This window comes from Zonotrichia leucophrys, chromosome 1 (assembly GCF_028769735.1).
Source record: "Zonotrichia leucophrys gambelii isolate GWCS_2022_RI chromosome 1, RI_Zleu_2.0, whole genome shotgun sequence".
In the NCBI taxonomy this organism is placed as follows: Eukaryota; Metazoa; Chordata; class Aves; order Passeriformes; family Passerellidae; genus Zonotrichia; species Zonotrichia leucophrys.
The window spans coordinates 26,687,519-26,709,565 of NC_088169.1; the positions used below are offsets into that span (position 1 = coordinate 26,687,519).

Genomic DNA, 22,047 nt, shown 5'->3' on the forward strand with positions numbered 1-22,047 from the left:
AGGCATTTGAAGCTGAGCCCTTTGGCCAAACAGTCCTTGCTGAAATGTCAATACACTGCCAGAACACTGGCTCACAGGGTTCATCATGATTTCCAGGCAGTATGTGGCTTTGTTTCTCTGCTTTCTGCTACTGATCCCTCTTTCTCTGGATGCAGGTATGTTGTAGGATATAGCTGTAATGATATTTACTGGCAATGGACCTCTTTCCTCTTTCCTGTTACTGAGGTGATTTCCACTGCAAGTTTTGAGCACTGCTGTGTATTTGTCGTGTCTCCTGCTGTGCCTGTGCATTATTCTAAAGCTCTTATTTACTCTCAGCAGTGGCTCCATGCACTTGTTCTGCCAGCTAAGGAAAAGCACCTCTAGACTGCTAAATTAATTTGTTATCTTGGTGCACAGACAGCAGGCAAACCACCAGCTGTCTACATGAAGAAAGGAACTGGGATTTATGGTTATTTCTTGCAGAACTGGGACATTTTTCAAAGCAAAGCATCAAGAACCTGTCACTCAGCTGATGAGTAATTAAAGTGGGTAGGATCCACTCTGTTTCAGTAGAAGGCAGAGAAGAGGTAGCTCTTCAGTTGTATGTCCAAAAACCAACTCCCATATTAATAAAGCAGATCCAGTGCTCTCAGATCCCCCTTTAGCCATTAACTAGGTCTTGTTTGTTGCAGTGAGAAAGGTGGGAAAATAGGTAACAAAGTCAGAAATTATCCAATACAAAAAACTGGATAATGCCAAATGGATGTCCCAAGCCATGTGCTCAGGCATGCTCCTCTGTCAGAGTCTGTGCTCATGCACTGATACATGTGCCACATATCTGCAGCATAAGATTAACTAAAAGCCTTTAAAAAAGCCATATCAAATGCATACATCCTGACTGAAATCAAGGCAGAAAGACCCACCTGACATTCCTATAATGACCAAATGCACCCAGGGATAAATTCAGTGCACAATACTTCATTCTTCTAAGTAACTTTGAAATACAGGGGGAAATTACCATTATTCTACATGTAATTCAGCAAATATCCTGAATTAGAAACAAATGTTTATGGACACACCTCACATCACTTCAGACTGGAATAAACCCTCTCAGCATCTATGACTGAGTGTATATTGGTATGACACACATGAGTCTGTCTTTCAGCATCCCTCAGGGCTCTTTCAGCAGGTAGAAGATAACTCCCACTCTTCTTGAGAGAATGTCCTGGGGAAAGGCAGTAGATATGCATCAGCCTCAGTCCCCAAATCTACCCACAAGCAGAGGTGAAACAGTTAAAGCGCTGAAATGTAAACTGCCATGAAGCTCCAGAAGCTCCCCTACAGATGTAGATGATAAAAAAATAATTAAAAATGTCAAGACTTTTTCTGTGTAGTATGTGGAGCAAAATTACACACCAGCACTTGGACTTCTTGTTCCTTATCCTGAATTATACTGGGGGAGCACAGTTGTGTGATGTGCTAATACCCTGAGGCTGAGGAGCAGGTCAGCACGGTGACCATTGGTGTTTCCAGTGCACACTTCTGCCAGTTGCAGTTCTAGGAAATGAGCTCTGCTGATGCCTGCTACCAAACATATGTACCCAATATCTTTCCAAAGTGTGGTAGAGACACAAGAAGACCCCTTCCTGGCTGTAGTCTGTGGTAATGGCAGGAGCTAGGAGCCATCACAGGCTCCACTAGGAAATGCAGTCAGCATTGTCCAGCCTTCCTATGTACCTTAACATAACATTTTCCATAGAAGAAAATTAAAGATAATATATTAAAGCAGTGATTCATAAATTGTGGTCTACTAGTAGTGGGGTAAATTCCTTCTTCAGGTCCAACAAGTGGAGGGGTATGAAATAACATGTGAGTGTGTGGGTGAAGGCATGAGTGTGGTCCACCTATCACTGTGACTGTATCAAGTACAGAATTTCAGCTTTTACCATGTACACCGGTGCTAGATAAAGTGACAGGAGCTTTCCAGCTGCTACAGCTGTAAGAAACTGCTGCATGTGCTAAGATGCATATGACATCAAGTACCTCAAGAGTCACTGACATGCATACAACACACAGACAGACACACAGACACAGACACAGACACACACACCCCACTCCTGTAACAGGCCATCTTCTCCTAAGCTCCGGGATCTCTAAAACTCCTGTGTTGTCACTTTACCTTGAAGCAGGCCAGAGAAAGGAGACTCTTTCACATCTGCCCATTTCTTTGCTAAAGTGTCTCAGAAAAAGCATGGGAAGCAGAAAAGCTTTCAGGGGAAATTGTCCCCCCATCCTCTCTGTCTGGCAAGCACAGCTCTATGAAAAACACAACGTGCTGCTGTTTTTCAGTCTTTCTAAAGCAGGAAGAGGCAAGCAACGTTTTGCAAAGACAAAGACGAGCCAACAGCTTCTTTGAAGAGATAAAACGGGGGTCACTAGAGCGAGAATGCATAGAAGAAAGGTGCTCCTATGAGGAAGCAAGAGAGATTTACGGTGATGTTGAAAGGACAGTAAGTAACACAAGGCTGGGTGAGCACTCATTGTCATAAGAACTCTCCCTACTCAAAGGCTGTGCTTTGACACTTTAAACCACCAGAGTTAAAAAAGAACTTTGTGTCCTGCTGTTTGCATTTTTCTTTTCTATTTACAGGGATAAATTCACTACAGCAGCAGTGAATTGCAGGAGGGCACTCTGCATGGGCAATCCCAAGCAGTAACCATTTAGAGGATGGTGGCAAAGCGGATGCTCTCTAGGACATCTCCCCAAACCCCCAGTAATGCCTGCCCTGAGAATACTTGAAATTATTGTATTGTGCAACATTTTTTTCAGTCAATCCCACCTCAGCTATACAGAGCTTATTTATGTATGACCTATTTATGTGCATTAAACAAGGCCCTTCTCTATTAGTATGTGAAAAAAATGTACAATCTGGAAAATAGAATATTTTATGGATATTAACTGTCACAAACTATAAAGGTAGAAGTGGCATCACTCTGACTGTCTGTAACCCATGCTGTGCAACAAGGGCTGTGAGACTTGATTCTTCTTTAATTAAATCTCACATGTTTTTCTTCCAGGAAGAGTTCTGGCACATCTATTCCGGTAGGATCATTCAGGATGTTCTAACAGCTGTGGAGCACGCCCACTGCTGCAGCTCTTTGAGTGAGCTGGACTGACACTGAGTGTTTTACAGACCCTAACCAGTGTGACTCCAACCCTTGTCAGAATGGTGGGATTTGTGATGACCAGTTCCAGGATTATGTTTGCCGCTGTCCCGTCGAATACGAGGGCAAAAGCTGTGAAAAAGGTCAGCTGTGGCATAACTTACCAAAATAAAAATGCTGTTACTAATTCAAATGCAAGGCATTGAGATAACCAATAAGTTTACAGTCACTGTAATTCAGAATTTGGACTTGAAGATCCCTTCCAACTCGAGATATTCTATGGTTCTGTGATTCTGCATCATTCTAGCTGTGACAGCTTCTGTTCATTGTGCTTTTGGTGTTGAGGGATGGATCTAACCAGATAGCAGTCAGGCACTGCAAGGCAGCAAGATCCTTATTGCCCTATAATGACTTTGTGGAAAAAAAAAGAAAAATTGCATTTGCGTGCCATCTGAGAAAAAAGGAGGAATTATTTCCTACTCAAGTGCTGAAGTTATTTTAACTTAGAAGCTCCATGCAGTATGTAAGTGAGAACTACATTGCATATGCACAGTACAAAGCCCAAAGGGAAGGACCCAGTGGTTTATGAAGTTAATACATACCTTTCCACTGATTTCAGAGGACACTGAACATTGAGTGTTACATCCTCAGAACACGCAGAGTCTGGACAAGGGCTAGGCACTCATTGAGTCTAGGTAGGCAGTCTCAACAGTCATCCCAGAGCATCCTCCTGCTACTTGGCAAAATGTCACAGAATTAAAATTTTTCAGTCATATTTTATGATGGCTACCACCCAATTACAATATCTCCATTCTTGAGACAGCTCAGGTACTGTATAAATGCTGGCTGATTTAATTTTAGGCATATATTTTTTAACCAAAGCCTATTCTCCCCTAACCCCTGGAGATCAAAGCCTACTTAGCTTTTGATGGAAAGGACTTTTGATGAAGTTGCTCTGCATAAATCACAAAAATCTCTTTTCCTGCCTTGCTTTCCTGACAGCATTCCAATTGCAAGTTATCAGCGTTAAGCACAAAAATCCAAGTCTTGAATCCTAAATGCTCTTTCTCTGACTCTAGCTGTGGCTGACAAACTGAAGTGCATTTTTGACAATGGTGGCTGTGAACAGTACTGTACTGACAAGCAGTCCACAACACGACTGTGCTTCTGTGATGATGATTACACTTTAGCAAGTGATGGCGTGTCCTGCATCCCTCAAGGTAAGACACTAACAACCTGATGCTAAGCCTAAGCCAGCTCTGGAAGAAAAGCTTTCAAAGTGTACATGTCAGGACATGCAATGCATAATGCTCAGATACCAGCTCCTCACCTCTCCTCCACGGGCAGAGTCCCAAATCATACATTTGGCTTCTGGTGTAAGTTAGCTACCCCAGAAATACAGTAGTGGTCTCAGCATGACCACCACGCAGAGATCCTTTTAGATCCTACACCCACAGGAGGAAAATACTTTGGGGCCAGATTTGTTTTAATGTTGTCTCTCCAATCTGAAACTGCGACTAGATTTTACCACTATATTTATTTCAGTACAGGAGTGAAGACAGGAAGAGGCCTATCAAAACCAAAGAAAAAAAGTTAATCTCTTTTACTTTTCTTTCTTTCTTTCTTTCTTTCTTTCTTTCTTTCTTTCTTTCTTTCTTTCTTTCTTTCTTTCTTTCTTTCTTTCTTTCTTTCTTTCTTTCTTTCTTTCTTTCTTTCTTTCTTTCTTTCTTTCTTTCTTTCTTTCTTTCTTTCTTTCTTTCTTTCTTTCTTTCTTTCTTTCTTCTTCTTCTTTCTTTCTTTCTTTCTTTCTTTCTTTCTTTCTTTCTTTCTTTCTTTCTTTCTTTCTTTTCTTTTTTTTCTTTCTTCTTTCTTTCTTCTTTCTTTCTTTCTTTCTTTCTTTCTTTCTTTCTTTCTTTCTTTCTTTCTTTCTTTTTTCTTTCTTTCTTCTTTCTTTCTTTCTTTTCTTTCTTCTTTCTTTCTTTCTTTCTTTCTTTCTTTCTTTCTTTCTCTTTCTTTGTTTCTTTGTTTCTTTGTTTCTTTCTTTCTTTTTCTTTCTCTGTCTCTCTCTCTCTCTTTCTTTCTCTCTTTCTTTCTTTCTTTCTTTCTTTCTTTCTTTCTTTCTCTCTCTCTCTCTCTTTCTCTCTCTCTTTCTCTCTTTCTTTTCTCTCTCTCTCTTTCTCTCTCTTTTATTTTCTTTTCCCTCCTCTTCTTTTCCTAACTGTTAGGAATAATACACTTATGGTATTCCTCTAGACACTATGGCTAGATGTTTTTTTCATCTAGCAAGGTAAATTTCAACTGGGACTAGAGTAGAGCAAGTTAATCTTTTTGCCAATGCATAAGCGGGCACCTGACTCTTTTGCAGATGCCTACTTGAATTACTTTATTAGAGGGAAAAGGAGACCCCTGGGGATATGAACATAACAACATAATGGACAGAGCCACAGGGAGTGTGCAAAGTAATTCTGAGGAGTGGTGCTCCCCTACACACACCTCAATGGAACACTCATGCAGAGAGCTGGTAATGACAACCTAGCTCTCAGCAGCAGCAATTTCATTAGAAAAAAATGTCTACTAATGTGCTTATCCCTTATTAACAGATTCTGCAATACCACGTGGTAGGAAAGCTGCTTTTGTTAAAAGCTAAGAACAAACAATTCAAAATTCCTCACAGGCTTTTCTGTGCATCTTTCCCTGCAAGGAAGATGTATTTGTTGCTGCTTGCTTCTTGGGGACCAAAATAGCTGTAAAATTGACCATGTGTTGCAAGTAGAAAAAACTGTGTGACTGCCAGGCTGACAGTCCCCTCACTGTCCCTCTGTCATCTCCCACAATGGCCCAAATTTGTGTTGCCCTACACACAGCATTAGAGACACAGCATTAGAGGCTGTGCCTGTTTAATCTTTCACCAGCTGCCACCAAAAAGCCAGTCCTGTTTCTCCATACCTTGCATTGACCTGTAAAACCCTGATGCTGCCTTCATGTCAGCTGAGGTACTTACAGCTCCACGGAGATGCTGCATGCAGCTCAGCAGAGACTGTAGGGCCCTGGCTCCCAAAGAGGCAGAAACAGAGCACTCCTCCTCACAGCGCTACCCCAGAGTGAAGGGACTGCCAGACAGAAGGGATGGTGTGTTCAGTTTCAGCACAGACACGTGGCACACAGGCACCCCCGAGGTTAGACCTTCTCCTTTACAGGAAAACCCAGCTGGGTGAAGGATGTACTGAAAACACCAGAACTTCCTCTGCACTACAGCTGAACTGCAAGTTCAGTCAGGATTTGATTCTCTCCATTGCCATTCTTCACATGCTAGCTCAGGCAGAACAGAGATGTGCGGTCTGGAAGAATATAGCAGGCTCTGGACACAAGCAAACAAGGTAGTGTGGGAGAGGCATGCAAGAAAACAGAGTCTGCCCTTGGGACATCTTTGGCTCTGCCCAAACAAAGGATGGCAAGACCCAATGATTAAGCCTCTGTCTCACCCTGACGTGGATGCTGTGACTTAAAGTCAGCAGGGACAAAGACAATTGTAGACTACAGAGCTTGTCAGGTCACTTCTGCACTCCAGCCTGCAGCCTACCTCATTGTGTTGATGTGTATCTTAAGCAGGTTTATTGTCTGCAAAGACCTATGGTAGGTGACTCCATGTCAGTGATGCTGTAAGAACCTCAACTCTAACTGTAAGAGCATTTCTGGCTGTTTCCAAACAAAAAAAAACTACTTCCCTGCTGAGCTGCTTTACATTATTTTTGAGAATCCATGCTCCTAGACTAGAAATCAGTTTTTCAGCTGACATAGCTTCACTGAAGACATTACACATTTTGCTGTGAGTTCAGTACAATAAAATCTTTGTTGCCTTTTGTTGTTTTGGGTTTTGGTTTTTTGTTTTCTTTTTCCTCAGTGAAATACCCATGTGGAAAAATACCAGTGTTGGCAAAAAAAAATTCAACTGCACGTGGAAGAATAGTAGGTGGTTTCATCTGTCCTCCAGGTGAATGTCCATGGCAAGTGAGTTTTCAAAAATCTTTCATTGCTTTTATTTTTAAAATTTCCTTATGAAATCACTACACTAAATTCATTGCTTTAAATCTATGATGTTAAAAATTCATAAAAAGTGCCATATCTTGATAACCAAATTCCTTCTTCATCCATAGCCAGCAGATCCACCTGTTTCACTTAGGCACCTTAGCTTTGTTCCAGAGTACCTGGTTTCATAGGAGTAGAGTGGTAGCACAGCTGTGTCTATCTCCTGACCCCTCAGTCCTTAACTTCACTGCCAGCAAGAATTAGTTGCAGCTTCCAGGGATACACTTTGGGCCATAATATGCAGGGTCCATACTACAAGATGAAGAAAACGTCCATGGGAAGACTTCCCTTGCTAAGTTCTCCATGGAGTCAGCGTGGTATTGTGGAACAGCTGCATAAAGGGCCAGAAAGAAGCAATATGAAACCCATCTCTACTGAGATCTATGTCAAGCACATTTGATGAAGGACATACATTTGCTTTTTGTTGGCAGGCCCTTATAATACAGGATCAGAAAGAAAAGTGTGGTGGCACGCTGCTTTCCCCAGGGTGGGTGGTCACTGCAGCTCACTGCTTGGAGCACGTTCACCGTAAACAGCTTCGGGTCAGACTGGGTATGTATCTTCCCCTCCTCATCTTATCAAGGTGGTGGCAGCTTCCCAACCTGATAAAATCAGAGCAGAAGGCTTTGGCAGTACAAGCTAATTGTCCTTAGAGGTGTCAGACTAGAAACACCCCACATCCTCAAGCTTCCAAGGACTCAAGGAGCTACCTGACATGACCTACAATTAATAATTTTCCAGGTGAACACAAAATAAATGTTGATGAGAAAACTGAGCAAGACAGTGGAGTGGCCAGGATGATCATTCATGAAGAATACAGGAATGGACAGGTCAATAATGATATTGCCCTCCTGAAACTGGAAACACCCGTGAATCTCACTGACCATGTGGTGCCAATATGCCTGCCTGAGAAAAGGTTTGCTGTGTATGAGCTGTCCACCATCAAGTTCTCCACAGTAAGCGGATGGGGACGCCTAATAGATGGAGGTGCCACCGCTTCTGTCCTGATGAGAGTTGATCTGCCACGTGTAAAGACACAAGAATGTGAAAAGGAGACTGATTTAAATATCACAGAGAATATGTTCTGTGCAGGAGACCTGTCTGGGGTGAAGGACTCCTGCAAGGGAGACAGTGGTGGTCCTCATGCTACACAGTACAAGAACACTTGGTTTCTGACTGGGATTGTCAGCTGGGGAAAGGGCTGTGCTGTTGAGGGCAGCTATGGGGTTTACACTAGGGTATCCAAATACATCGACTGGTTGAGGAAGCACATGGACTAATGATGCTGAGTCACATCATTTCCAGGTTGTGCTATTGCCCCCCAGTCCCTCTCTACCATTTTCCCCTTGAAGGATTCCTTCATTATCTTAGATATTTGATACAGACCATACCCACAACACTATTAAAGATTTGAAGTGAACCTAAGGCCTGCTTGAATACATAAAATAACTTCCCTCTCAGTGTTGTTTGTAAAATGGTGTATCTTGTCAAGCAGGCAGAGAATGACCATAACAAATCAGACACAATGTCCCTCCTGTTCTGCATCCATTTCTGCTAAAGGTCAGAGCTACATGCTGAGAGAAAGACTGTCAGCAACACATCATGCAGACCATAAGCCTTCCTCCAGCCACACTCTCAGCCTCTGGTAATCAGTGAAGTACAGACTTCCTGAGCCAGAAGTTGCATTAGACTGAACAGTCACGAATTGTCCATAATTGTGTGCAATCTCCTTTGAACACATTTATGCTTCTGGCTTTCATAACTTCCTATGCTATGGATCCTGTAATATAATGATGAAATAGCAGAAATAAAAATAAAAAAGGTGCTTCCTTTAGCTTATGTTAGAGCAGCTTTCTCCAACAGTTGCAGTGGCAACAGGGAGATTTGAAGGGGAGGAACTGCAGACACTCCCCAAGACAAGAAATCTGGGAAAAGGTTGATTCCATATTTACAGGTCTGCTATGAAAACTTGATTTAAATCTTCTTGAACCAAGCACTATTGCTGTAAGGCTCGTAAGTGCAATATTTAACCCTATATTTATAAGTGGTAAAGAATACCACTGATTTAATCTTATCTTTGCCTTGGTATTATGCATATTGATAGAAAGAGTGCAAATGAAAGGGAATGCTTATCAGTTGTCCAGTATAATCTCAATTGTACTCTCTATCCTGAGATCTAAAACCAGAACAGGATAATAACCTACCCCTCCGCAAAACAGTGACCAAAGACCATTCACTAAAGTCTTAAGGCATAAATGACAGAACCTGAAGCTCTCTGAAAACATATACAGTTCAAAAATGTACTTTCTAACCTTAGCATGAAAACACTGAAAAGGTGAGCAAGGTAAAACTGAACTAGGAGATTGGGAAACAGTTTAACTATCTCATGCAGAATTTACACTCTAGATTGTTCAAATAATGCAGAATATCAACTCAACAAAAGCTTATCAGCAAGTAGGCCACAATTGATCATACTCCACTATTAGGGGAAAACATTGTCATTGTATGGTACATACCATGCAGTACTGAACATCCTATAACCTGTTTTACCAACAGCGAAGGAAGTTTTACTGTTCATTTAGGTAGTGAACTGAACTAGGAAAGGCAGCAAATTTCAGAGACCTGAAAAACAAGAGATGTTACAGTATATATGCATACATGCACTAGAGATTCTCCTTGCTCCTAAAGAGAGTCCAGTCTCAAGGAGAAGTAGTGACCAGCAAATAAAGCCTCATTTTCATTTAGATGAGGTGCTCAGCACTGTAAAACCATCCCTGACGACCCCTCAAGGCAGAATAATTTCTGTTTTCCATGATCCACAAGATAATTGCTCCTCTATAACACTCCAGTGAAAATGCTGATATTTGTGAACAAATCACCTTGCAGAAAAAAGGCCAAAAGAAACCAGTACTAAAAAATGCCACAAAAAATTACTTTTTCAAAACAAATCTGGGGTTTAGATTATATTTTAATACAACAGCCTGCTTAGGAAAGCCAAGGAGATGAAGGAGAGCGGAAGGCTGGCTCTGTAAGCACCGAGGACGTGGCCGCCGCAGCGCACTGCGAATCCCCCCGAGAAAGGGGGGACAGATTGAGGCCAGTTTCAGCCGAGGGCACTGGTCCGGAGCGCGGAGCCAGCGGGTTCCAGTGTGGATGTGCATGGGACACCCGGCCGGGAGCAGCCCGGGATGTGCATGGGACACCCGGCCGGGAGCAGCCCGGGATGTGCATGGGACACCCGGCCGGGAGCAGCCCGGGATGTGCATGGGACACACGGCCGGGAGCAGCCCGGGACGGCGCCTGCTGCGGGCTGCGGGCCCGGCTGTGCCCAGCGCTGGGGGCACGGCAGCTTACTGAGGCGTGCTTCACTGCCCCTCCTCCAAAATAAAAGGTGCAATTAAAACCAAACCAAACCAAAGCCCCAAGCTGCCTTGGGCTTTGAAAAAATAAACCAAAAGAAGAGCAGCCACATCCCCTCGACTAAGAAATCCCGGGGCTGTCACCCTGTCCCGCCGCTTCCGCTATTTCTGGGCAGGGTGCAGCTCCGCGGCTTCAGTCTCACCCCGCCCGAGGGGGTGAAGACTTCGGCTCCCGTCCGTCCCGTTCCTCCCGTCCGTCCCGTCCCGTCCCGTCCCGTCCCGTCCGTGCCGGGCCGGGAGCGGCACCGGCGGGGCCGCCATGTCCGGGTGCCTGCTGCCGCTGCTGCTGGTGCTGTGCGCCGCGCTGCCCGCCGGGCTCCGCGCTCAGGGAGGCGGTAAGGCGGCTCCTTTCCCATGGTTTCGGGAGGGGGGAATCTCCCTTTGCACCAGTCCTGGGGGCAGGCGGGGGCCTGCCGGCTGAACGCCGCAGGGGTGGCGATCGGTGCTGCGGGCCGGGACAGTGCCGGGGAAGGGGAGCGGCACCGCACGGCTCGGCTTCCCCAGCAGGTTCGGTTCCCACATGGCTGAGGGCTTATCAGCACCTGTGCCGACCCCGCACACCGCCGTACAGCGGCGAGCTGAGCTGCGGGGCAAGGAGCTGCTGCGGGCATCGTGTAGGAAGGTGGGATTGCCCGCCCCTCGAGGGGAGCACGGCTGCCCTCACCGCCTGAGGCGCTGCCTCTCCTGGGTGAGGCGAGTCGCGGTTGGGTGCGCTCGGCCGTGGAGCAGCTGGGGCACAGCGGGGAGCGGGTCCCGCTGCCCTCCTGTGCCGCCAGAGTCAGCGCCTGAGTGCAAGGCAGCATCAGCAAATAACTTTTCAAAAGCTGTTAACTCTTCCTTCAGTGAGTCAGACTGCTTGGGGTTTAAAACAAAGTCTTTGGCATGTTTTTGGAATATCCTGCTTCGGTTGGCCAATGCCTGTTGTTCCTTGATGTCTGTAAAGAAGGGAGTATGATGGAGGGCTTGGGAACGAGAACGAGCAGCCTCAGAGGGAGGCTAGTTCAAGTTTGCAAAAACATCCGCTAATCCGGGTGGTGTGAAAGCAAAGGAATACAGGGGTGATAACCCCACCGGCTGTGTCCTGTCCATTTCCTGATGCTGAAGAAAGGGATTTGAGGACAAATAAGATAGTGGGTGAATGAACTAAGAGTCACTGAGCTGCAAGTTAAAAGTACTTTCTGTAAGCCTTCCTTGAGAGGAGCCTTTTCAAAGTAAGTAGGGCTTCAAATTATGTGAGCATTGCTTAATATAAATAACACAAACAGAACTTGCGTCCCTGAGTAGGAGTTCACCAATTTCAATGAAAGCAGAATGAGTCTCCTCTGTGCTCACTTGGAGGATATTAGGGTATATAATTACTTTTAGCAAGTTTATTTATCATGGAATTAAGCTGCATGATGAATGCTCCAAAAGGAATGTGCAAGCCTTCCAGTCAGCATAAGTCATTGTCCTTGAAGTCACATCTGTAGCACACTCTTCCACACTCCAGCCTAAAAAATACTGGAAATATAGGAAATATTGCAAAGTATTTCCTCAGTGTAAATTCCAGTGCTAGAACTTGATTAAATGTCAACTTCCAAACTCTTCACACTGTCCTCGAACATATACTCTTTACAGGGTAATTAGCAATTTACCTAATCCCGGGAGATCATTCTCCCCCTGTACTGGGCACTGGTGAGGCTGCACCTTGAGTGCTGTGTCCAGTGCTGGGCGCTCAGTTTGGGAAGGACATTGAGACACTTGAGCACATCCAGAGGAGGCAACAAGGCTGGTGACGGGCTGGGAACACAAACTCTGTGAGGAACCACTGAGGGAGCTGGGGATGTTTAGCCTGGAGAAAAGGAGACTCAGGGGTGAAGTTACAACTCTCTACAAACTCCCTGAAAGGTGGCTGTAGTCAGGTGGGGGTTGGTCTCTTTCTCCAGGCAGCAGCTGACAGAATGAGAGGACACAGCCTTAAGCTGCACCAAGAGAAATACAGGTTGGATATTAGGAAAAAACTTTTTATGGAAAGAGTGATAAAGTACTGGAATGGTCTGCCCAGGAAGGTGGTGGAGTCACCATCCCTGGATGTGTTTAAAAGAAGAGTGGATGTGGCACTCAGTGCCATGGTTTAGTTGAGGTGTTAAGGCATGGGTTGGACTCAATGATCTTGAAGACCTCTTCCAGCCTAGTGATTCTGTGGTTCTGTAATCTTCCCAGCATTGAGGGAAAGTCATTCTATTCAAGACTGAGTCTTGAGCAGGAGCAGCAGAAATATAAGCCCTCATTGGCAACCTTTTCAAGATTAAAAAGAGTAGGAGAGAATTTTGGGGTCCACATTTCATTCTGAGGCTACTGATTCTCAGAGAGACTGCCCTGAGAGATCTTGGGATGTATCAGCCTGTGTGAGGACTAACCTCACAGGTAATGTTGTGTACAGGTAGTGTGGTCTGTTTTGGCTTTGTTTCTACTTCACTCATTTGTTGTGACTCTTTTCCACCACCAACTGTTACCCAGCTGTATAATTTTTCTCTGCTGTCTAGTATTCATCAAGAAAGAAAATGCCGACAAGTTCTTGGAAAGAACAAAACGTGCTAACTCTTTCTTAGAGGAATTGAAGCAAGGGAATATTGAAAGAGAATGCATTGAGGAGCGCTGCTCAAAAGAAGAAGCAAGAGAAGCTTTTGAAGATCAGGAGAAAACTGTAAGCATGAACTAATATGAAACTAGGTCTATATATTTCATGTTTAAAAATTACTATTCATGTCCTTTGAGCTGGGCATCAAAACTCACAAGTTGTTCCCAATCACTTAACACAAATAGTGATTGACTGTGGGTGGAATTGCTAAGGCAATAATCCTCCCATAACAGTCTTAACGTAGCTCTTGCATAGCCATCCCAGGTTACATCCTCCATTCTTTTACCTGTTCTGATCTGTTCAATTGCCACTGAAAGTTTTTTGATGTTCAAAGGCTTTGCTGCTCTCAGTGTTGAAAATACTTTCACCCTGTCTGGGTTACATGCCTGAGTGCTATCACTGTGGTCAGGGCAGTCCCTGAGTGCCATGACTGTGGGAAGGCTGAGAAGGCAAATGCTGACATGGAATCTCATGAGGGAATTTTACTGAACTTATCTCAAGCAGTTTTGCTTGTAATTTTGTAGCTCTCTTTATCTGAATTGAGAGAATGTATAGTGTTAATAGTTCATAAATGCCTTAATGTTTACTGGAATGAAGTTTGTGTGACTCTTGTGTCACCTGCTCTACCCCAATGGCTTGCTTAATTTTAGACAGAAATGTGATTTGTTCCCAAGCTGAAGGAAAAGTTAAAGAGATGGGGCTGCTGTGTGGACTGTAAGTAGAAAAGATGGTATTCCAAACATAGGCTGTAGCTATATGGCTGTTTAGGACTACCCTGAAACTGGAGCTAAGGCCAGATTCACTTCCCTTTAGCATTATTTGATGGCCAGAATGTTCTTGGAGTGACCCTGAGGTGTCCTGGGTGGGGAGTTCTGGGTGCATCACCAGTGTACCTTGGATCATAAATGTTGACTTACCTATAGCAGAACTGGCACACCTGTTCTGCCTGGTGACCAGATGTCACTGGAAAGGACTGTCCTGCACAGGCAGCATCCTAGAGTCCTCAGTGCCAATGAAAAGGAGAACACAAATCAGACAGAGTATTTTTAAATGTCAGGATTTGTGAGGTCCTAATTGATGGGAGTATGGGGTGAGGATCAAGACTGAGAATTTGGCATTACAGGAATATAAGAAAATTCAGTCAGAACTGGTGGAAAGATAATTATGCAAGAAATCAAGTGACTTATGCTGAATGGGTCACACTGAAAAAACTCTAAGGAGGTTCAGATATTTCTGAAAAATGCATGAGACTTGTTTCTGTAGAGCTGGGCCATATGGATCATATGGTTTTAAGTTATTAAATGGTAATAGTGGGCTGCTAGGCTCTGTATGTATTTATAATGTAAATGTTTCCTTTAACAATTTTTAGCTGCAAGTATCCTGTGTATGAAAAGTCTAATATTTTTCTGAGGAATTTGGTAATTCTTATCTATTTCTTTTTCTTCTCCACACCTACCTGTAGGAGGAATTCTGGAACGTCTATGTAGGTAAGAAACACTCTGTGTGCATTTAGAAGATTAAGCTTCCTTATTGCAAGGTTTGAAAGGATGCACCCCTTAAATAACCCCTTCCTGCTCCCTTGCTTCCTCTCTCTTCACTCTGGGACACCCTCACGTTGTGCTTCCTCTGAAAAAGGAATCTGATTTACTGCCTGCTGTTGCTTGAACCCAATTGCTTCATTTGAAGGCAAGGTTCAGCTGTCTGCAGTGGCTGGACTGGCCTTTGTCCTCTCAAAAAATAACAGTGGTCCTTTGCACACAAAGGACAGTGAGGAGCAGAAACTGTGTGGGACTGCCAGATAGTTTTCCTTCAGAGGGGCAGCCCCAGATAGGAGAATTCAAGATGCAAAGAGTCACAGATGAGAGTGTCTCTTAAATGCCATAACCAGCACAAAGTTAAATTACATTGCATAGTCATTTGCCGGTTTCTTGTCACCTTCCATGCCAAAGTGTGGTTGATTCCTGTCTTAAAGAGCATTTTTTGGTTGTGTTTTTTACAGAACTGTTTGGCATTTGAGGAAAATATGCCAATGGATCCAATATGCCAGCAGATACTACCTAACAGTTTTCTGATTTTTTATCTAAATATGTGAGTTTTATTTATTAGGGTTCTAGTGTTTGTAAGCACTGTGAAGGGACAGATTTTTAATGTATTAGTGTTTGATAGCATGTTCTCCAGAAAGTATATGTCCAGTTTGCACACTGGGAGGAGTGCATCAAAAATGTTGAACAAAGACAGCTCAGTTTTGTCTTTCGGAATCTGCAGAAAAATGAAGACAGTTGCCATGAAGAAGACACAGACTTTCACAATCCTCTAAGCACAGGATGAACTCTGCAACCTACAGACTAAAATTTCAAGCAAAGCCTGTGTCAGTGTTACAGTAAAGAGGATTGGAATTTTTCAAACCATTTTCTTATGAGAATACAAGCAGCAGAATATCAGTGCCAATGCTCTTAGCAGAAGTGTTAGTTTTCATACATTTTAAACCACAGTCCACAAATGCTTTATGAGTGTTCAGAACTATTGAAAACTACAGCTATGTTCAGGCAAGTTACTGGAACAATTTGTTCTTGCTTCCTACTTTAGTAGGCTATTCTGCAATTTGTGCAATATTGATATAAAACTCATTACCACAGCTGCAACTACAGTGTAGGGTAAGAACTAAATAAGTATGTTTTCTAGCAATAGGATGCTGCTTAGCTAAGGCCACTACAGAATAGAGTGCTATGGCACTGCAGAGGAGGCAGAAACCAGAAGTTATGATGTAGGCCTTCAGGCTGTCTTTTTTTTGGTTAATGTTGGTCTTGTCTTCCCTCTGTTAAGCATGAACATCTGTTCCAGAGCCTCCATGGCTGGGGCTTTTGGAGAGGTCTTGGTTTTGGCCACATACAGGTAGAAGATGGATCTTGATGTGTGGGTGCAGTACACAAAGCCCAGCAGCTGTTCCCCATGACAGGCAAAGCTGCAGCAGATGAGGTTACAGCCCCGAAATCCCATGCAGGGAGCATGCTGGATCCTTAGGATGAGTTGCTTCTTGCAAGTTGTTTCTGCTGTGGACATTACTGTTTCAGCTGCTCCAAAGGGTACAAAAGTGGTTAAATAAGAGGATGAGAGCATGTTATCTAAAGCAGCAAATTATCAAGTGTCATTTTTCTGGATATCTTGCATTTTGTATGAAACAGAGCAAACACTATAGGGAAATGCAAGGGGCCAGAAGTTCAGTATCTTTAGGCAGTAATTGCAATATGGAAATGTCCTGTCAGCACTTAGAGGCTTCACTGTATGTATATTCTGACCACAATCATACTATCAAACAATATGCTGAGTTGGAAGGACCCACAAAGATTATAGAGTCATTGATCAATCACAAATGAATGGCCCATACAGAGATCAAATCTGCAGCCCTGACCATATGAGCACCATGCTTTAACCAGCCGAGGTGCTTTCTTTACCTTCCCACAAAAAAAAGGATTGTGTGCACATCATAATACCAAAAAGAGATTGCAAAACTCAGGATGTGTAGATGAATCATTGCAGGATTGGAATGATTGTGTTTACACACTGTATGTTCCATCTGGAATGTGGCGACTCACAGGACATATATTTTAAAAGGAAGGATGAAAGATGGCTTAAGAAAACAAAGAGCCCTTCTATGGCCACTAAAAATGCTTGCACACTTACAGTAATTTGGGTTTTGGTTTGTTTTTGTAGATGGGAACCAATGCAGTTCAAATCCTTGTCACTATGGTGGCCAGTGTAAAGATGGAATTGGATCCTACACTTGCACGTGCTTGGATGGTTATCAAGGCAAGAACTGTGAATTTGGTAAGTTTCTGCTTTAGACAACTGTGATGGCAGACTTCCCAGGGAGCTTTGTAGGGAAGCATGTTTTGCATGGAAATCCTTCCTGGGGCTCACTTTTGTGCCCCTGTGACAGGGGGGTATCACTAGCCCAGAAGTAAGAGCAGGAATGTGAAACTGAATTTCAGTCACAGGACCAAGGGGAGTGATGAGGAGTTGGAGTTTTTCGGGCAGGAGGGAGGAATTGTGTGAAGATTTACACAATTATGTTCTGTGTTAGTGTTTTGTTTGTTGTTCCCCTGAGAATTTGTCTCTGCTTTTTGAGCTCACCATGGCATGGCCACAGGTCCCACTCAGACCTGGCAAGGACATTTGGTGTGCTGCATGTGGCTGCTTTGTAAGGCACAAGCTGATGTTCAGCACTCACATGAGTTATTCCTGAAGGGTGCTTCAGGAGCTTGGCAGGTGGGGATACAGATCCTGTTTGAAGAGGGTGTTTTGTTTTGGAGAACTTCCAGATCTTCTGTGAAGTCAGTGTTTATGTCCAGTTTTTCTGCCACCATCTCTTTTATAGTCATCCCAAAGTTCTGCAGAATAAACAACGGGGACTGTGAGCAGTTCTGCAGCGTCCAAAGAGATGGGCGGAAGGATGTGGTGTGCTCCTGTGCAGATGGGTATGTTCTAGCAGAGGACGGCAAACACTGTGTTGCAACAGGTATGAAGCCATGAGATAAAGCAATAGCAGTGCTTGGTGAGACTTGCTTCACTGTTAAGAGATGTCTTGGTTTGCAGTTGAGGAATGTCTTTTGAACCACCAGTATCCTACATGACATAGATCCAACAGTGAGGCCAGGAGATTTGTATTTCCAAAGCCTTCCATTTGTGAGGTGTTGTGATGGAGTGGATCAAAATGTACATGATTTTGACCCCTTTGCAAGGTGCTTCTCAGCGAATTACCACAGTAAATCCCACTATTGCCAAGAGAAAAGTAATTGCAATAATAACTCATGTTCTTAAATGCTTACACATCGCATAAATTAGCAGCCAGCAAAACTTTTCTTCTGAAAACCTTTCTTTTTATAGAAACTGAAAATGTTAATGATTATAATCAGTACTATTTACACATGTAAATTTTAGCACTCTTATGAAAGGACTCGTCAGAGGTTGTCAAACATATACTCAAAATGTTGTTCTTATAACGTTTTAAAAAAATAACAAATTGCTCTTGTGACCCATATTACTTCACTCTATTTACTTGTAATTTCCAAGAAGTTTTCTCTTAGCCTGCTGTCCTCTCCATCTTTAATTTCAGCATTCTTCTCTTTACAGTAAAATACCCTTGTGGAAAAGTTTCTGTGGTAAGGAAGAAAAGGTCTGTTCTTTCACCCACTGACCAAGGCAATGTAACGAGCGATCAGGAAGACCCTCCTCCATATGAAATGACCACAGAGGAGAACTTTGTAACTACCACAGAGGAGAACTTTGTAATTACCACAGAAAGCCCCACCCCTCCACCTGACAACAGAACAAGAAGCAAGACACCGTATGTCGATACCAGGATAGTTGGTGGAGATCAGTGTCTTCCTGGTCAATGCCCATGGCAGGTGAATGGAGGGGGCTTTGCCCTGCATGTGGGCAGAGCGTGTGTCTGAGGGAAGGGGAGCAGAGCCTCCTTCCAGCTGGGAGCCTTCTGAACACGGCCCGTGTCACGTGCCAGCGGCAGTGAGATGTAGCTGAGCTGTGTGACCCTGGGCACTTGGATGTGCTGTTCTGCAAAGTGCAGCCTCAGGGGGCCAAAACAAAAGGCTGTGTGTCATTTTAGATTGAACTGCCTACTTTGTCCCCAGAGAGGACTTTGGGTCATGCTGTTCTCCCAGGCCATTTTTGCAGGTTACATTTCTGTTCTGTCTGAGACCATCACCCCAGGCAGCACACCTGAGAGCAGAGTAATAAAGCAGATAAAGCCAGCATTTTGGTTCACAAATACGCCTTCATGTCTCAGTTTCACCCTTGATTTTGGGCAAGCCAAAATGAATTCCTGTATTTGGACATTGTTTGGGGGGTAAGTCCAAGGGATGTGGATCAGGAATCTGCACTCTGCCTGCTCAGTCAGTCAATGCCTGAGGGGCGTTACTCAGCACTGGCAGTGAGGTAATGTGGAAGGCAAATGTTTTAACTTCACATGGAGACAATCAGGACTCTGTGGCAGTAGAAGTCGATCTGTAGCTTCTGAACATGGGAATGCAGTGCTAGGAGGGATGTGGAGGGCCGCATACCTGTTGCAGTGAGAGGCATCTCTGTAGTGTGCAAAGAAGTCAGTTAGCGCTTTATAGCTCGTCGACATTAAACTGCACTTCTTCCTGTGCACTTTTTTTATTTCACAGGCTGTTCTGTTAAATGAGGAAGGAGAAGAGTTTTGTGGTGGAACTATTCTGAATGAAAATTTCATACTTACTGCAGCTCATTGCATAAACCAATCCAAAGAAATCCAAGTTGTTGTTGGTGAGTATTTTTTTTACTCCTCTGAGTTGAGAGTAGCTGTTGGGCTGAACCTTCTGTGCCTTAAATCTCCCATGAGATGTACTCATGATTCATTAAGGTTTGTTACTTTTTGGCTGCTTTTTATAATTTTTTGTCATTCTGACCATCCTTCTTTGTAACAACAGGTGCCTCTTTTTCTTCTCTGCCAACTAGCTGGAAGTGATTTCAGTTAAATATTCTAAAAATATTGGTTATCAATGCGTTCAGCAGAGCAGTGCTTCTGCAGGAAGCCCATCATCCCTGGCACTTCAGAAGCATCCAGAGTTGTTCTTGCAAGAACCCTCAGAAAAGCTCTGACTCATTGAATAGAGCAGACAAGAACAAACTCAGATTTCCCATGGCTTCCCTTTGAGCAAGGACACAGAATCAGCACAGCTTCATCTTTGCACTGTTGTAGTCCAGACCCTGTTCTCTTCTCTAAGCCAGGCTCAAGCTCCTGGGAGTGCTTCTACACAAAATTGCATTAGTTTAGCTGAATCAGCTTATGCCTTTGTGTAAACTGGTACATAAAAAATCTCCATAGACCAAATCTCAGGACCAAAGCCAATCCAGTTGCTGCTAAGAAATGTTGCCATACCTGTTTACAGTTTCCTTCTGTGGTCTAAGGTCCTGGGCAAAGTACACAGAATGAATATACTACTCTCTTCCTCTGTCAAGGTTTTTCTGAAATTCTTGTACTTTCTTTACATTGATGACCCTTTTAATGCTCTTGTGCAGGTGAGGTGGACAGAGAGAAGACGGAGCAGTCTGAATCAATGCACACAGTGGACAAAATATACGTTCACTCCAAATTTATTGCTGAGACTTACGATAATGACATCGCCTTGCTAAAACTGAAGGAACCTATCACGTTTTCAACGTACGTCATCCCAGCATGTCTCCCCAAAGCAGACTTTGCTAATGAAGTTCTGATGACGCAGAAGTCTGGGAGGGTTAGTGGCTTTGGCCGGGAATTTGAAGGCGGGCGAACGTCCAAAAAACTGAAGGTGCTTGAGGTCCCCTATGTTAATAGGAACACTTGCAAGCAATCCACTAACTTAGCCATAACTGAGAACATGTTCTGTGCTGGTTATCACACAGAGCAAAAGGATGCTTGCCAAGGAGACAGTGGTGGCCCCCATGTGACCAGATTCAAGGATACTTATTTTGTTACTGGAATTGTTAGCTGGGGTGAAGGATGTGCAAGGAAAGGCAAATATGGGGTCTACACCAAACTGTCCCGGTTCCTGCGCTGGGTAAGGACAGTCATGAGTTTGTAGTGGTGCTGTGTCCCTTGATCCTCCTTGTTACCTGCCAAGGTGCAGGATTGGAAATGGAAACCTTCTTTTCCTGCTCATGTGCTAAGTTGGTTTTGAGATCTGATTCCTTAAAATTATGGTCTGCTTCCATTTGTATTGTTCCTGGCTTGAAACACCTCTGAGGAAAGTCAAAGTGTTTGGAATTGGTTGAATGAGGGAATTCCCCAATCAAAAAGGCTGCTGAGTGGGGTCTTTGGCTTCTTTTAATTACTTATCCATGGCCATTGTGGTTCCTATCAGTTGTCACGAGTGCTCCAACCAGAGGCTCCTAAACATGTTCTGAAGAGTCACTAGCCATGATGAAAGCAGGAAGGATGGGAGTCACTAAATCCTCCTATTGCAGCCATCTGGCTCAGCAGGGAGTTTATCCATACTGGAGTTGTTTAGCTTCTACCTTGAGATGTGTTCAGAAGATGAAGGGTGCAGGGGATCTTGCATGGTAAAAGCTGAGACACAATTAGTTAATCAATATGTGATGCTAAATAATCACATATTCCACAAATGGCCTGCTCAGATCACAGCAGCTCATTAAAAAGGGGTTTTGCTTTCTAAGTATTCTACTTCACTCTCGTTTAATTTGTACGCTCTGCTCATCAGAATATATATACATGTGCATATTCAGTGTTTTCTTTATCTTGTTCTGGATTGTGTATGGCTGAGGATTGGAAAGCTCCTTGCATGTGTACTGTTCTAGATGTTTCAGTTAAGTGCAATATTCATGTACACCAGCATTTGAAATAAAACATTATTTCTTTTTTTTTTTTTCCTCCTTTGGTTGGGTTTTTTCCTAACAAAGTCCCATCAGCCTCTAACCCCCTTACAATTCCAATGGCTTTTCAAAGCTTCTCCAATCTCTTATGTTCTGTGCTCTGAGGAGCACTGAACTTCCTTAGGCACCTGCTCCGCTTTGAGCTGGTACTGGCTTGTTTCACTTAGCAGATGCTGTGAGCAAAGCAGACTGACAAAACACAACTCTGCAAACAGCAAATATTGCTGCAGCCAGCACTAATTGTGGGCAGGAAAGTGAGTGGGCAGGTCAGTTATCTCAGCTTGATGGTCTTGACCTGTATAACTCTTCAGTGGGCTTACTTCCATGTTTGCTCGGCAGTGTTTGTTCCCTGATTTCTGTCCACTG

The 22,047-nt window shown here is 43.7% G+C and overlaps 2 protein-coding genes across 2 annotated transcripts; both read left to right on the top strand.

Moving 5' to 3' along the window:
- F7 (coagulation factor VII) lies at positions 1–9,067 on the top strand. Its single transcript, XM_064709479.1, has 8 exons — positions 1–155; positions 2,332–2,492; positions 3,061–3,085; positions 3,177–3,290; positions 4,227–4,367; positions 7,049–7,155; positions 7,665–7,785; positions 7,975–9,067. Exons 1-8 carry the CDS (start codon positions 86–88, stop codon positions 8,511–8,513), a joined length of 1,278 nt encoding a protein of 425 aa, XP_064565549.1. The 5' UTR covers positions 1–85; the 3' UTR covers positions 8,514–9,067.
- A 1,695-nt stretch (positions 9,068–10,762) lies between these two features.
- F10 (coagulation factor X) lies at positions 10,763–21,670 on the top strand. The gene is made up of 8 exons (XM_064709468.1): positions 10,763–10,987; positions 13,178–13,338; positions 14,735–14,759; positions 16,984–17,097; positions 17,648–17,788; positions 18,403–18,677; positions 19,458–19,575; positions 20,332–21,670. The coding sequence occupies exons 1-8, from the start codon at positions 10,912–10,914 to the stop codon at positions 20,871–20,873; spliced, it is 1,452 nt and encodes a 483-aa protein (XP_064565538.1). The 5' UTR covers positions 10,763–10,911; the 3' UTR covers positions 20,874–21,670.
- The last annotated feature ends 377 nt before the right edge of the window (positions 21,671–22,047 follow it).